The following is a 13,964-nucleotide window of genomic DNA, read 5'->3' as shown; positions in this document are numbered from 1 at the left end:
GCGAAATAAATTTAATTTAAATAAATAAATCCGCACTAATGCATTGTTTCTGAACCTACTGGAGGTTCATTCACCACTTGTTACAAACAGAGGTTTTTGTGTGGTTTAGGTGAGACAAACTTGACTGTGGATAGGAAAACTGTGGAATGATGACAAGAGTGGTTGAAAGTATGGAACATTTTCACTACAAGGCAAGAGTAGATTGATTGTGACTCTTCATCCTAGAGAAGAAAGGGTTGGAGGGGAAGAGGAAGTAATAGAAATCTCTGAAATGATATATGGAACAGTGAGGATAAATAGGGGGGGAAAAACCTCTTTCTGTTTAAGAACTGACACAAATCAAATAAAATTAGAAGACAACAGGTTGAAAATCAGTCGAAAAGAAGGCACTTCTCTGCAGCATGTTTTTAAACTATGAAACTTATTGCTATGGGATGTTGCAGTTGGACAAATTCATGGAAGAAAAATCTTCCAAAGCCTTTTAGTCACAGAAACAAAATCTATGAGTCAACAGACTGTTAAGCTGGTTAAGTTGCACTACAGCTTCTCCTGTCCAGGCACCTGCTAACCATCATGATCAGTGACTGAGCCTGCACCAGGAATGCTTTTTGGGTCCAAGCCAGTGGGGACATTCTGATGTTTTTTGGAACAAGAACCAATTACAGGAAGCAAATTGGAGAAATTGCAAAAGGGTTGTTACGCTTACAAAATGAGACTTTCTGGCTTTCGGTGAACTTCAAGGGCACAACTTTAATCCTTCCTCCTGAGTCACTGAGGTGAACGCCAAGGAACAGAAGGATAGGAAAGCACCTTATGTGTAGCTGAAAGTGCCTTCTTGGCAGTTCTGGCAAGAAGCAGCTCTGTGAAATCTTCTTAGCTGTTCGACAAGAGACAAGGGAGCCCAGAGCATGCTTGAAGCTAGTTCATGACCCTTTTGTATCAAATGACTACTTGGTTTGATTGCACCATAGTTAAGCAGATCAGTGTAACTCTGAGGACACATTAAGAGAACAGAAGTTAAAGGCATAGCAGTGTTTGTAGCTCTCTCTCCTTGCAATGTGACTTGTTTTCCCTTAGCAAATGATTTAGTATTTATCTGAGGTCTTTGTGTTTTATGCAGAAACTTAATTTTAATTAATTAATTAATTCATGAGGTATTTGTCCTAATCTAGTGTTTGCTCCAGTGCAAACAAAGGTAACTGTAGAAATGGTGCTACGACCTCTGACTTAAAAATCACCTTTACACTATACTGTATTAAAACAGGCCTATAGTTATGTCTATGAGGTCATGCTCTACTTAAGAAAATACAGGTTTCAAACTTGTACTCTATATTGTATAACAGAGACAAGGAGAAAAAAATTCTAAACAAAATAATTATATATTAATATATCATTACATCTGAATATTGTAGCTTAGTTTGAGATGCTAGATGCAACAAGGACCAGAGCTGAAAAGGGTTTAGAGTAAATGTGGCTACAGAACTTCTGTAAATCATTCCTTATGTCTTTATCTCTGGCTGATATACCATCTCTTAACTCTTTATCTCAAGGCATTTTATACATTTCTTACCTGCTGCAGTATACTACTGGAGTACAGGAAGAATTTGTTTTTAGAGGAACCCATTGATTTACGGTTTTTTGTCTGAGAGTATTGAATCAGGCATAAAAAAATTCAGATTTTGTTGATACAGGTTTCTCCCAGTGTGTTTGTAAGTGACAGAATTTCTCTTTGTCTCTAATATTTTCTGTGGTGCAGGCTGTGCCTTGTGTATGAGTCCCACCTTGGAGACTAAGGGAGAGCTTTTGAAAGCTTATACACATTTGTATACCATTTACAGTGAACAAAGATTAGATTCTCTGCAACTAAGTGTTGTAGTAGCATGATGACTTTAGTAGTATATATAGAGGGACTGCCGTGATGAGCTAGAACACCTTTCTAGTTTAATGTCTCTGGGCTCAGTTTGGGAAGATAGACAAAGCAGAAACCAATCTTGATTCCAACTGTGGAAAAGGATGATGTCTGAGGAAAACTACTCTCAGAGGCCGTGTGTCTGAGGAAAACTATGTCACCAGAATCATATGAGTTTCAGTGTGGATTGGATTTTGTGATGTGGGCTGTTGTCTTTCCACCCAATCTGAATGGGAAAGGTGGTGTCCTCACTGGAGGGTGTTGGTGGAGGATGTTCTCCAGCTGAGCAATCATGATTTCAATGGCACAATAAGCTGAGGGTGCTGATGTCAGTGGGTGGTATAGCAAGACACCAGAAATTTGTGCTAACTAAGGATTACATCTGCAAATTGCTGTGAGCACAGAGTTGCAGGTTGCAAAGTGTCTATCCTAATAACTGTCATAAAACTTCTTTCTAAATACTTTTAGTTGAATCTTTGAACCAAATATACTCTTTGCTTGGTTAAAACTGGAATCTGATATCATGAGTTGCATCTTTCTCCTTGCTTGGGAAGAACTGAGCTGGGTACCCACAAACCTCTAAATATAGGCTCTGTTTTTTATCTCCCAGCACTGTGTGAGGACATTCCTGCTGTCACTGACAATTTGTCAGCCTCATTAGCCTGGCATATGCTGAGATATGTTTGCACTGGCTTTGTGGCTCAAAACTTCTTCCTTCTTCAGAATGTAGGTTAACAGGACAGAATTTAATTGGCGGAGCTAGCTTGCCTCCAGTGAAGGCAATAGAGATGCACCACATAAATCAGATCTGGACTAATATAACTCTAGAGATACCTTAGGAGTGTTTCAGGTGAATTGTTTACAATTCTTTATTTATCAAATAAAATAGTGACTGACATTGTTTAACAAAGTAAGCCCATGGAGTAGTGTTGTGTCCAGCTTTATTATGAGTGGAGGAATTATTTGTTGTTGTTATTCATAGGTAAAATTAAAATTGGAAGTTCATAGGGAAGGCTCCTCAGGTCGATGCATTAACTTGCTGCTAGGTAAACCAGAGGCCAGATCTGAGTTTGCATCTGAAGGCAGAAACAATCTTAGAAAGATCTTAGAAATTAAGAAAACTTTTAGAGAAATCTTTGGTGAAGGAAGGCTTTGTGCCTGTGTTTCAGCCTTAAAACTCTGAGATCTGTGATCTCTTCCAAAATCAGCCCTAGTCAGGCCAAACTCATTCAGTTTTACAGCCAGTGTATTTATTTATTTATTTTAAGATGAAATAAATTCTCAATTCACATTAATAAATCCAACTTTGAAATACTTTGTTTCCTTTGAAAGCATTATGTGGTTGTGGCCTGGGCAGAGGACTAGAAATACTTTGCCACAGGAATTGACACCTCCAGAATTCTTCAATAAAAGGATGTGCAGATATGTCTGGTGCTGGGGTTAAGAAGTGCTCTGCTGTCAGTGCTGGAGTGTGGGTGGCAGCTGTTTGCTCTGCTGGTTTGTTCTGAGAGTGCTCTGTTCTCTTCCCTTTCCACAGTAAGTTTTTCATTTCGAAGATGATCTCATGTCTTGAGGAAAACCCATCTCTATAGGGAGAAGTATTGTCTTCACAGAGGCAATACCTGTGCAGTACTTGTCTCTCATTTAGGGACATCCATTCATGGATGCAACTGTAGTGTCTTCTGCTTGTGTTACCAGATATGTAACAATATGACTTTAAATTAATTTTTATAAATTCAATACTTTTCTATTATGACTCCTAATATAAGAAAAAACCAAACTAAACCAATTCTCCTCATCTCTGTGCTAAACTGTAGGCACTGTCTATATTTATTGTCAGGTAATTCATCCGCATGTGGTCCAGTCTGCCTGCACTGACAGTGAATTACCTTGTGACTCATGCAAAAGAGCTGTGTTCACACCCAGGGTGGATGACTCGAGGGGCAGATAAGGCAGACTGACACTAAACAACTCCCTCCCCATTACTGTGACAGAGCGTGGGGAGGGAGATAACTCTGCATCCACCACGGTGGAGCCCTGATCCTGCTGTAAGAAAAATATTAGTAGTAAGATAAGCAAAATGTATTGTATTTATGCATTTCATGTGAATATAAATTTAAAAACTATGATAGTTATTACATGCCCTGAGTTTTCTGAGTGGAGAGCATCATGAAGAATGCAATAACTTCGAAATCAAAGGATGCATCTTCAGTTCTCTGTGTTGCTCTAAAATAATGATGTTTCGATCTTATTTGAAATTCTAACGTGTACAATTTTCCCACTAACTTTCTGTGTGTGATTGCCATTGTCTTATAGCAATTATGATAAATTATTCTCTCACCTCTTACTCTTTATTTGCTTAGTGTGTGGACAGTATTGCTGTGAGTGATAGAAAAGCTGCATCTTTCCCTTGTGGATGGCTGCATTTCAATTACAGGTAAAAGGCTGCATTTAATTAGAGGTGAAAAGTGCTCTTTGCCTGGGCTCTACAGTTAGTTGTATGGTTTAAAAGAGTCTCCTTAAAACATTGGTAATAGATCACTGTGGAGATCTGTGCTATTCTTCTTAAGCCATACTTAACAGAAAGTTCAGTGGGTTGTTTGGGTGCCAATTCAGTTTGCTTTATAATGGTGTGCTACGGGGGGGAAAAATGCTGGTGTGTTTGCTGCTGCCTCAACTGTGTGCTGAAATGCTTATCAAAGCATCACAAGAGTGATGTGTCTCAGTGAAAATCTTTCTCTGGAGGAGACATGCAGATGTAGATGCAGAAAACAGGAACAGAAAACTGGTTGCTGGTTGTTTACAACTTTTGGGAGATTTGTATGGAGTTTGATAAGTTAGTGGTTTTGTGCATATTTGGGTGTGCAAGTTTTGGTCTTTTTTTTTTCCAATGCATTCTGATGAGGGAGGAGTGAGACCAGCTTGGAAAGGAGAGTGAGTTATGTGTGCATAAAGCAGGAAGCCAAGTTTTCATTTCACATATTTTAAAATAAAAGCTTCAATTGTCCCGTCAGGTGGGCTAAAACATCTCCCAGTTTTCCCAGTCAGAGAAGCCCTGGGGGACTTTGTTAGAGCTCCAAGAGGCCAGTGGTGTGAGTTCAGCTCATGTGCTCTTGATGTGTCCCATCCTCTCTATGCTGCCTGGGCTGGGATCTCTTGGCTCTGTTGCGGGAGAACTCCTGGCAGATGAGTGTGGCTCAAGGCAACGAGGCACTTCACACTGAACTGCTGAGATGGATTTTCCTGCCAAAAGTATTTGTCTACTGCTCAGAAATACTAGAGAGAACCCTTCAAGCTCTTCATGAACTTGTGAAACAAAACCTGCAGAAAATGTTTGTTACTTTAGAAAATAATCAAGTTTTAATATTTTGACAGTGAGCTTGAGAATAGGAAGAATAGTGATTTAATAAAATTCTAAGACTAACAATATGCTAAGTTATTGGAGCCATGATGAGACACAGCTTTTTTGTTGTTGTTGTTTAAATCATTGAGGTTTAGAAAACAGTTCAAAGAAACCTCAGCCGAACAACTGTGAAAACTGAATAACTGATGTGAAATCTATTAGCGAGTATTGTACTCCTTTACAAGCAGAAACAGCTTGAACCATGCAGCTGAAAAATTTTTAGCAGGTCAGTTCCCAGCAGTGCAAAGTTACATTTGGTTCAGGAGGGAATAAGAGCTGTTATTTACCCTGTACCGCTGGAGGTGCATCAGTTGGGAGGGCACCTACTGTCATCAGGAACAGAAACATCTGCAGCGGGAACAAGTACGAATGCTGGGCCAAATGACCCTGAAACTGGGAGGAGTTTGAATGCGGGGTTTGACTTGATTGCTGTCCTTTATCTCGGCACCGGTGGCCTGCTGATTTCCGACGGTCTGAGGCAGAATGTTCCCCTCCCTCGCACTGCTCAGCAGCGACCTCGGGGTGGCGGATCAGAGGGCATACTGAAAATCCCTGGAAATCACTTAGGCAGGGTTGGAGAAATATCACTGTAAGTACAGTGATCTAGAGACATAAGAGAGGAATGGTTTGTAAGGTGAGATACTAGCTTCTAATTAGATTGAGAGAATTGAACAAATAGACCTACTTTTGGATACATCCTTTTGGCTTCCCCAAAGAGTTGATAGGGGACAGGGAGTTTTACTATTCCATTTCTATTGCTGCTGGTTTGTTTCACTCTAATTTTAGAAATCCACTCAGGAAGAAACATAACTTTATATGCACTTGTCAGTCAAACAAATAACTTTTTCTTAGAGGGAAGTTTTATTAATATATCCCTCCCATTTGTACAGGTTTTTAAGAAAAAAAAAACCAATAAACCCTAAAATTTTGATTGAATTTTGCTTCACACAGCTTCAGATCAAGTTGGATTTATTATTACTTGGAGTCTGCAGGAATTTACTGTGGTGAATTACTTTCCATTGTATTAAAATTCTCACGACACTTTGAATGCTTATATGCAGCAAATCATACCTTATCATTAAAATTACCTTTCCCCTTCTATTACAGTTTATATTTGCCAAAACCACTGGAAACTGCAACTCTTGCAGTACAAAGACTACTTAGATTAACACTGCAATCTTTATTTGTTTAATCACCATATTTACATTAGTGTACTCAGTGGTACTAAGACCTGAATTAACTTATATATTTTTGCAGAAAACAATTACAATAGCATGATTTTGGAAATATTTCTGATACCTTTCTAGTGCTTTTACTGCAGTAAAAGGTAGTGAATAAAAGCAATGAGAAAGATATATGATAAATCACTTAAAGGAGACTTCACCAGTGCACTGTCAGAGAATCAGAGCACAAGTCTTGTGTGAATTTGTTTTTTGGGTGGCGATAAAATGTGGGACAGATGTCCTCAGGGAACATAGCATAGTAGTCAAGTGCATAATATTTTTACATTATAATGCAAATAATTCCATTTTTCTGGAGGAAGTTGTTCTTTGTAATGAAACTCTGTTGCCTTCTGGACCAGGAAGATGCTGGTAATCTCACTGAAAAGACCAACAAAGATGCAAGTCATGAGCACTGCTAATGATATTCCTTGTTCTGTGAATGTCTGGCCATGAGGAGCTGTCTAGGACGCTCATCTCTTTACACTTGAGCTGTTGAGAAGCCATCAGTGTGGGAGAACAATTTCAGTTCTGTGCCCTAATCAGTCCAAATTTGAATCAGTGGTTTAGAAATGAAAGAGTCTGTGTTGTCTTACCAGTTTGCTGCAGTGTTCAGTTATCCTAAAAAGATATTTTCCACTTGGGCAGAACAGAACATTAGAAGAAGAAATAGCAAAATTTGTAAGGAGTGAATTTGAAAGGAAAATCTGAATGTAATGAGACAGATATTGTATGTTTCTTTCCTAATTGGAAAAGAAACATGTATGCTTGGAAAAACAAAGCAAGAAGTGCACCAACTTAGCATCCTCACAGATTTCATTCTTTAAATAGCATAATCACTATTTACCGGGTGCTATTGTGTTATGAAACTGGGAATTAACTCAGTGCTTGATTCAGTCTCCACACCAAGTGCCATCCTTACATTTGCCCTTGAGGAACACACATTAACAGCAAATGGCATTTAAAAGCAAAAGAAACTGTAAGATTTTTTTCTGCAAGCAGGAAGATAAGACCTAATGGAAATACACAGGTGCCATTCATATTATTACCATATATACATGCAAAAATGCCCATAGTTCCTGGGAGACTTTTTCAAAACTTTTGTCACGATTCACATCATGCACTCCGAGGTTATTTCCATTTTGGCCAGCTCCTGCATATAGAACTGGCACTGTGCCACAAGGGAATGTGGCTCCCTGGAGCTTTTGAACAACAGGCAGCAACGTGCAGGAATCTGGTAGGATAACTTCAGTGCTGAAAGCACAACTAAATATAACAGTTGGATGTTCCTAATAGTCAAATAGCACATAAAAAATATGAATTGATTTATTGAGTCAACCCATAAAATGATATTGTAGTCAATGGGAATGTCAGCTCCTGTAACAGCCTGATTGGTTTTTTTGGGAGCCTAAATATCTTGCAAGTTTCCCATTATCCAGATATGGGAATTTTGTCCAGAGTGCCCATATGTTGCTCCTGAAGCTCTTTGAAAGCAATATTTTTATAAAGAAAATATTTTATGCTTATCATATTAACGATGAGCTTTAATGCAAATGTGTGTTAATATTTTATTATGATGGAGCTGTAGAAAAATGTTGGAGTAAATGACAAGTATTAATTTGTTTTCTTCTCTCCTTAGCTGTAGAAAGAAAGTGATAGGTCTGCAAAGCAAGGTGACTTCTTCAGCGTAGGTCATCTACAATACTGTGGCTGTACAGCAAGTACATCTTTGGGACAAACAATTAACGGCAGCTAATAGATGGAAATGGTATTTTTCATTTTGAATTCATAGGCTAAAGCTCACCTGGCATCACCATTTCTCAGATGTAAGCTTTTTCTGGGTAACAACATAACTCTTTGAACTATGAAAACACAATTCACTGAGGTGGCAGTAACAGAGAAATGCTTTATGCTCCAAATTTTGCTAGCAAAACCTCACAAGGTCCTTTTCCAGCGAATGCTGGCAGGCAGGTGCAGGGGACTCCTGTGGGCTGGGCTGGGGCAGTACTGGTGACATTCAGGTGAGGGGAGCGTTGGTTAATCCTCCTGTTATCGCAGTGTAGGTGTCTCCAGCTGGCTCCCCTTCTGCATGAGCACCAGGATGCTCAGCCCAGGGAGCAGGGGCAGGGCCGTGTGGCAGCTGAGGCCAAAAGAGGACTTGTCTGTCCAGACAACTGAAGAAATACCCAGGAATCAGACTGCTCTCACATGAAACCTCTGCCCCCTTGGTTTGCTGCTGATTTGGGAATTATGTCAACATAGGCAAACAGGGGAGATGGCAGATAGCCTGTGTCCATTCGAAACTGTTGGCAGAGGCCTAAAGGCATTTTAATGTGGATTTTTAACCTCTCCCTTTCCTGTCAAACAGTACGGTCACCCATGTGGACTTCAGGATGCATGCTGAGCCTGGCAGGCTTCCTCACTGTGTCTGTGTGCATGTGGTTTGGTACCTGATACAGCTTTTATGATTTCTTTAGCAACAGGCAGCTGGATTGCCTCTGTTTAGAGGTTCAGGAATTTATTGTAAACTGTTGCTCCCTGCAACTTTAAAACAAAAGCCTGAGAAACGCTATTTTTTCCAAGCTGTGGGCTACCAGGAGCAAACTTCTTGCCAAATTTCTCACGCACCGGTGCCTTCAAAGCCAGCATGTGAGATTGCAGAGAAAGGCTTTGCTACTGTTAGCTTTGTTAAACATTAATGTCAGCTTCCTCCCTTTAAGCATACAAAGGGATAGAGCTTTGACAAACACACTCAGGCTGTGTCATTTGCTGCTTGACAAGGGAAGCAGGCAGAGGCTACAGCAAGGCATGCGGGGCTGAAGGAAGAATGCCTACGTCTCCATTCTGTACCTTTCCAGGAGGGAAGAGCTTCTGAGTAAGTCTGGGTAGGCTGAAGTGACAGCGGTGGTGGACAGCTGTGTGCTTGTCAGAGGCTTGGCATTTCCCATAACCAGTTTTGCAGGAGGGGGACTTTCTGCTCGTAGGCAGGAACTCAACAGCAGCCTTCTGCTTACTGAAGGTAGCTATAGGACTGGCTTTAATTGCCAGAGTATGCAGCTCTGGTGTAGGACTAGCAACTTGGTGGACTAAAACTCATTTTTACAGCCCTTCTCTTCCCCTCCTCGTGCTATCCCTCTTGCTCTCAGACAGAACCTAATCTCTCTGCATGGCTAAATGCCTGTTTCTTGTCTAGTTTGATGAGATTCCATTTTTTCCTCTTTAATTCTTAAAGGTGATTTTTAAGTTATGCAGCAGTAATCATACTATGCATTTGCCCTCATCATGCCATTGCCCTCAGATATGCCTTTGGATGAGGAATGAGGAATGACACACTTTGTTCTGGCACACTTGGGATGCATACTTTGGATATACTAAGCTAGATTTGGTTTTATTGTATAGAAAGTGTTAGTCCATTAGAGAGAGGCCACAGTTGTTTACACCTAGGCTGAATATGACTATACTTTTCTAACTGCTGGCTAATTGCTGGGATGGAAACGCGGTGTAACATGCAGTGCTGCTGGCACATTTTTGTGTGTTGTGTTGGTTTTGATGCCTGGTTTCAGGGTTTTTTGGTGATTTGTTTGTTGGTTGTTTTTTTTTTTTTTATAATATGCTTTCTGGGTTATGAGACAGCTTGCATTTTTTTTCCACTGAATAAATACCAGAAGTCACAGGTTTGTGCTTTTTAGGAAAAAATCATTATTGTGGGTCAAACTCTGTGAGGTTCTGAGGGGTGTAACTTAGGTTAGAATCTGGGCTTCAATTTGTTGATTCAAAGACTCATTATTTGAGAGCCCGTGGATTACTGTAAGGAGTTTGTTGATAGTATCGTAGTCTTTGGAGAGCAAATATTGTCACAGCTGATGAGCTTATAAATGTCACTAGTTGGTTTTTCTTGCTGCCGTATACACAGGTGTTGGTATTGCCTCGCTTGCGCCACAGCATTTTCCTTTTCTTCCTGCTTTGCCTGATGCTATCTGTGTAGCTTCCTGTAGTGACATGAAGCTTATTTTTGGTTCTGTCCTGGAAGGAAAGGATGGGTGACAGGAGAAATATCTATTTCCTTTTAGTTGCTCTAAGTTAAAGTTTAGTTGCCCTAAATTAAGTAAAACTTGCAGTTTCTTATTACTGTGCAGCATTCCTGTTGCACGTCAGTGGTAGCAAAACATTATCATTGTTAGGGTTATGATACATACAAATTCTCTTATAAGAAGTAAAAAGTAAAGTGAAAAGTAAAAATGTATTGGCCAGCTCCTTATAAAACCTAATAGGCCAACAGAAGGGTGTAAAACTAAATCCACAGTTTTATAAGAAGCCAAGGTCTTGTGAGAATGAAATGTTTATAAAGGATATATAAATCCCCCAGATGATATCCTGATTCCAAATTTAGGCTTGAGATCCCACAGCCCTTGTAGGTGTGGTGATGAAATCTGGTCTGGGAGGCTCATTTCAGCTGGATGAGTAATAGACACGTTTACGTTACCCTTGATCACAGTGAAGACAGTAATGGGGAGTGTCTTTCCCTGACCTAACTCTGCTCCCGATGACGGTTATGGGCAGCAAAAAGCAGAGAGAAGCCAATGTCTGAATCTTTTGGAAAGTTTCCTTTAGATCATGTTTCTGAATATTGGTGTGGGCAGTGCTCGAGTACTGGCTGATTGTTCTTTTGTTAATATTCAGCGAAACTGAATTAGGGCCAGATGTAGCCCTTGGTCAAGTTAAATTTGGCCTTGTCTGGACTCTTAGGTAAATAAGCATGATAGCAACAAGCATTGCAAGTCACAGCTTGGCTTTTTTTCCTTTTTCTTTCTTTCTTCTTTTTTTTCTTTTTCATTTTTCTTTTTCAGTTTATGTGTGTATGCCAACAGATTGGGGAATAAATAGATCAAGGAGTTTTTCAAAGCTGCATTCAACTAAAAAATACCCCAACAACTCTTGTTAAGCCAATTTTTTTCGCATGATGCTCAGTAGTGGATATGCCCAACACATTTCCTCACTTTCCTGGCTTGTTTAGCTAAATGAATAGAATGAAACATACAGTATCCAGTCAGATATAGCGGTATAATTTAATTTTCAATGGAAATGCTTTTAGATGAAACTTTGTTCTTTGTAAGTGTACATTTGCACCAGGTCAATGCCTTAAATCTTCCTGCAATACGTTTTGCATCAGTTTGCATCTTTAGTAACTTCTCTTTAGTAAGTCATGATTTATGCCAGAAGAAAATCTAACCCTCATGCATAGATATTTAAAGAAAGTGAATAAGAGGGAATGAAAAAAAATTCCCTCATAAATTCAAGCAAAGTATGTTATTTCTTCTTAATCTGAATAAATCCATTACACTGGCAAGGTTTTGGTAGCAGAGAGGCTACAGAGGTGGCTTCTGTGACAAGCTGCTGGAAGCTTCCCCCCATGTCCGACAGAGCCAATGCCAGGTGGCTCCAAGATGGACTTGCTGCTGGGCAAGGCCGAGCCCATCAGTGGTGGTGGCAGCGCCTCTGGGATGATGTATTTAAGGGGGGAAACATTTACTGCGCAGGAGCAAATGTAGCCAGAGAAGAGAAGAGTGAGAATATGTGAGAGAAACAGCCCTGCAGGCACCAAGGTCAGTGCAGAAGGAGGGGGAGGAGGTGCTCCATGAGCCGGAGTAGAGATTCCCCTGCAGCCTGTGGGGAAGCAGGCTCTGTCCTTGCAGGAGGACATGGAGGTCCATGGGGATGCAGACATCCACCTGCAGCCCATGGAGGACCCCATGCCAGAGCAGGTGGGTGCCCAAAGGAGGCTGTGACCCCGTGGGAAGCCCATGCTGGAGCAGGGTCCTGGAAAGACCTGTGGACTTGTGGAGAGAGGAGCCCACTCTGGAGCAGGTTTGCTGTCAGGACCTGGGATCTTGGGGGGAACGCACGCTGGAGCAGGCTATTCCTGAAGAACTGGACCCTTTGGAAGGGACCCACACTGGAGCAGTTAATGAAGAACTGCAACCTTGGGAAGGAACCACCTTGGAGAAATTTGTGGAGAGTTGTCTCCCGGGGGAGAGACCCCATGCCAGACCAAGGGAAGAGTATAACTGTCTCCCAAGACCCCATGCCAGAGCAGGGGAAGAGTGTAACTGTTTCCCATGGGAGCGAACCCATGCCGGAGCAGGAGAAGAGTGTAACTATCTCCTGTGGGAGAGACCCCATGCCGGAGGAGGAGAAGAGCGAGAGGAGTCCTCCCCTTGAGGAGGAAGGAGCGGCAGAAACAGCGTGTGATGAACTGACTGCAGTCCCAACTCCTGAGGACCCAATGCTGCTGGCGGAAAAGAGGTAGAGAAAATTGGGAGTAAAGTTGAGCCCAGAAAGTAGGGTGGGGTGGAGGGAATGGTGTTTTTAAGGTTTTATTTCTCATTATCCTACTCACATTTGACCGATAATTAGTTACTCACCTTTTTTCCCCAAATGATGTTAGTGTAATTGGTGAAGAATCGCTTCCTGTCCTTATCTCGACCCTTGAGCTTTTTGCTATGTTTCTCTCCCCTGTCCAGCTCAGGAGGGGGAGTGGCAGAGCAGCTTTGGTGGGCACCTGGCATCCAGCCACATCTATGCACACTGGAAAGTGTACCAAGGGTCATGTTTGTCATCATAGCTGGAATTTATTTTGCATTCCACAAGGTCAGAGCCTCTAAAGAAAATTATGATGATAAGAGAGGCTGGGGGTGTAAACTTTGAAATCTTTCCTCCAGATACAGGGTGCAACCTCCAAAGAAGAGACATGTTGTATACTCAACATGTACGGGGTAGACTCTTAATCTGTGTATTTTATGTTATTTTATCTGTAGTTATGATCCTTTGCTCCTCTCACCATGGAGACCCCAAAACATGGAGTGTATCTGTGCAAGTCAGGCAGTGCAGCTGTGGTCTGTGGTATAGGTTTGCCTGGTCTGTACACGATGGTATGAGGGATATCAGCTCACTTATAGGTCAGTATAAGTCATGGCAGGCAGTGGCAGCTTCTGAAATGCTGTTTGTACTCTCAGTCTGTCCTGATACAGAAGCTGTGCTGCAAGTCTGTACTAGCTGTTGCTTCTGAACAAATCCAATATTACATATCACCTGAGTATGTATTTGTAGTATTTGAGAAAGCAGAGAGTGTCTGTGTGTTTCCTTCTCTCTGCCTTGCTTTGGCACCTTAATGTCATCTTTCACTTAGCAACTGTTCTTTTCTGCTTTTTCAGGTGCTGAAAAAAAATCCTGCATCTGATTTTTTTTTTCCTTTCAGTTGTTTACATAAAAGTCATGTGTTGTGAGAGATATTATTAGTGCTTCTTACAAAAGAAAAAAAAGTGTATCTTTTGGTAGGAAAACTGTTTTGACCGTCTTCAAAGGTTGTAATGAACGTCAGTGTATGGGTGAGAGACAGACAACTGTTGGGGTGCAATTGCATAACTAAGTGACT

The 13,964-nt window shown here is 41.0% G+C and overlaps 1 protein-coding gene across 6 annotated transcripts in view; it reads left to right on the top strand.

The window, feature by feature from the left end:
- ST5 (suppression of tumorigenicity 5) overlaps positions 1-13,964 on the top strand; it is a 135,249-nt gene that overhangs the window by 41,238 nt on the left and 80,047 nt on the right. The window contains exon 1 of one of the 6 annotated variants that reach the window (XM_018076094.2): positions 12,105-12,835. The exons of the other annotated variants lie outside the window; for them this stretch is intronic. Coding sequence (XP_017931583.1) covers positions 12,168-12,835 — 668 coding nt within the window. The 5' untranslated portion in view covers positions 12,105-12,167. Of the gene's footprint in view, positions 1-12,104; positions 12,836-13,964 lie in introns of those variants that run through there. 6 annotated transcript variants of the gene reach the window in all.

This window comes from Manacus vitellinus, unplaced genomic scaffold (assembly GCF_001715985.3).
Source record: "Manacus vitellinus isolate BGI_N305 unplaced genomic scaffold, ASM171598v3 scaffold_30_pilon, whole genome shotgun sequence".
Classification (NCBI taxonomy): Eukaryota; Metazoa; Chordata; class Aves; order Passeriformes; family Pipridae; genus Manacus; species Manacus vitellinus.
This window is presented reverse-complemented; position numbering and strand designations above follow the sequence as displayed.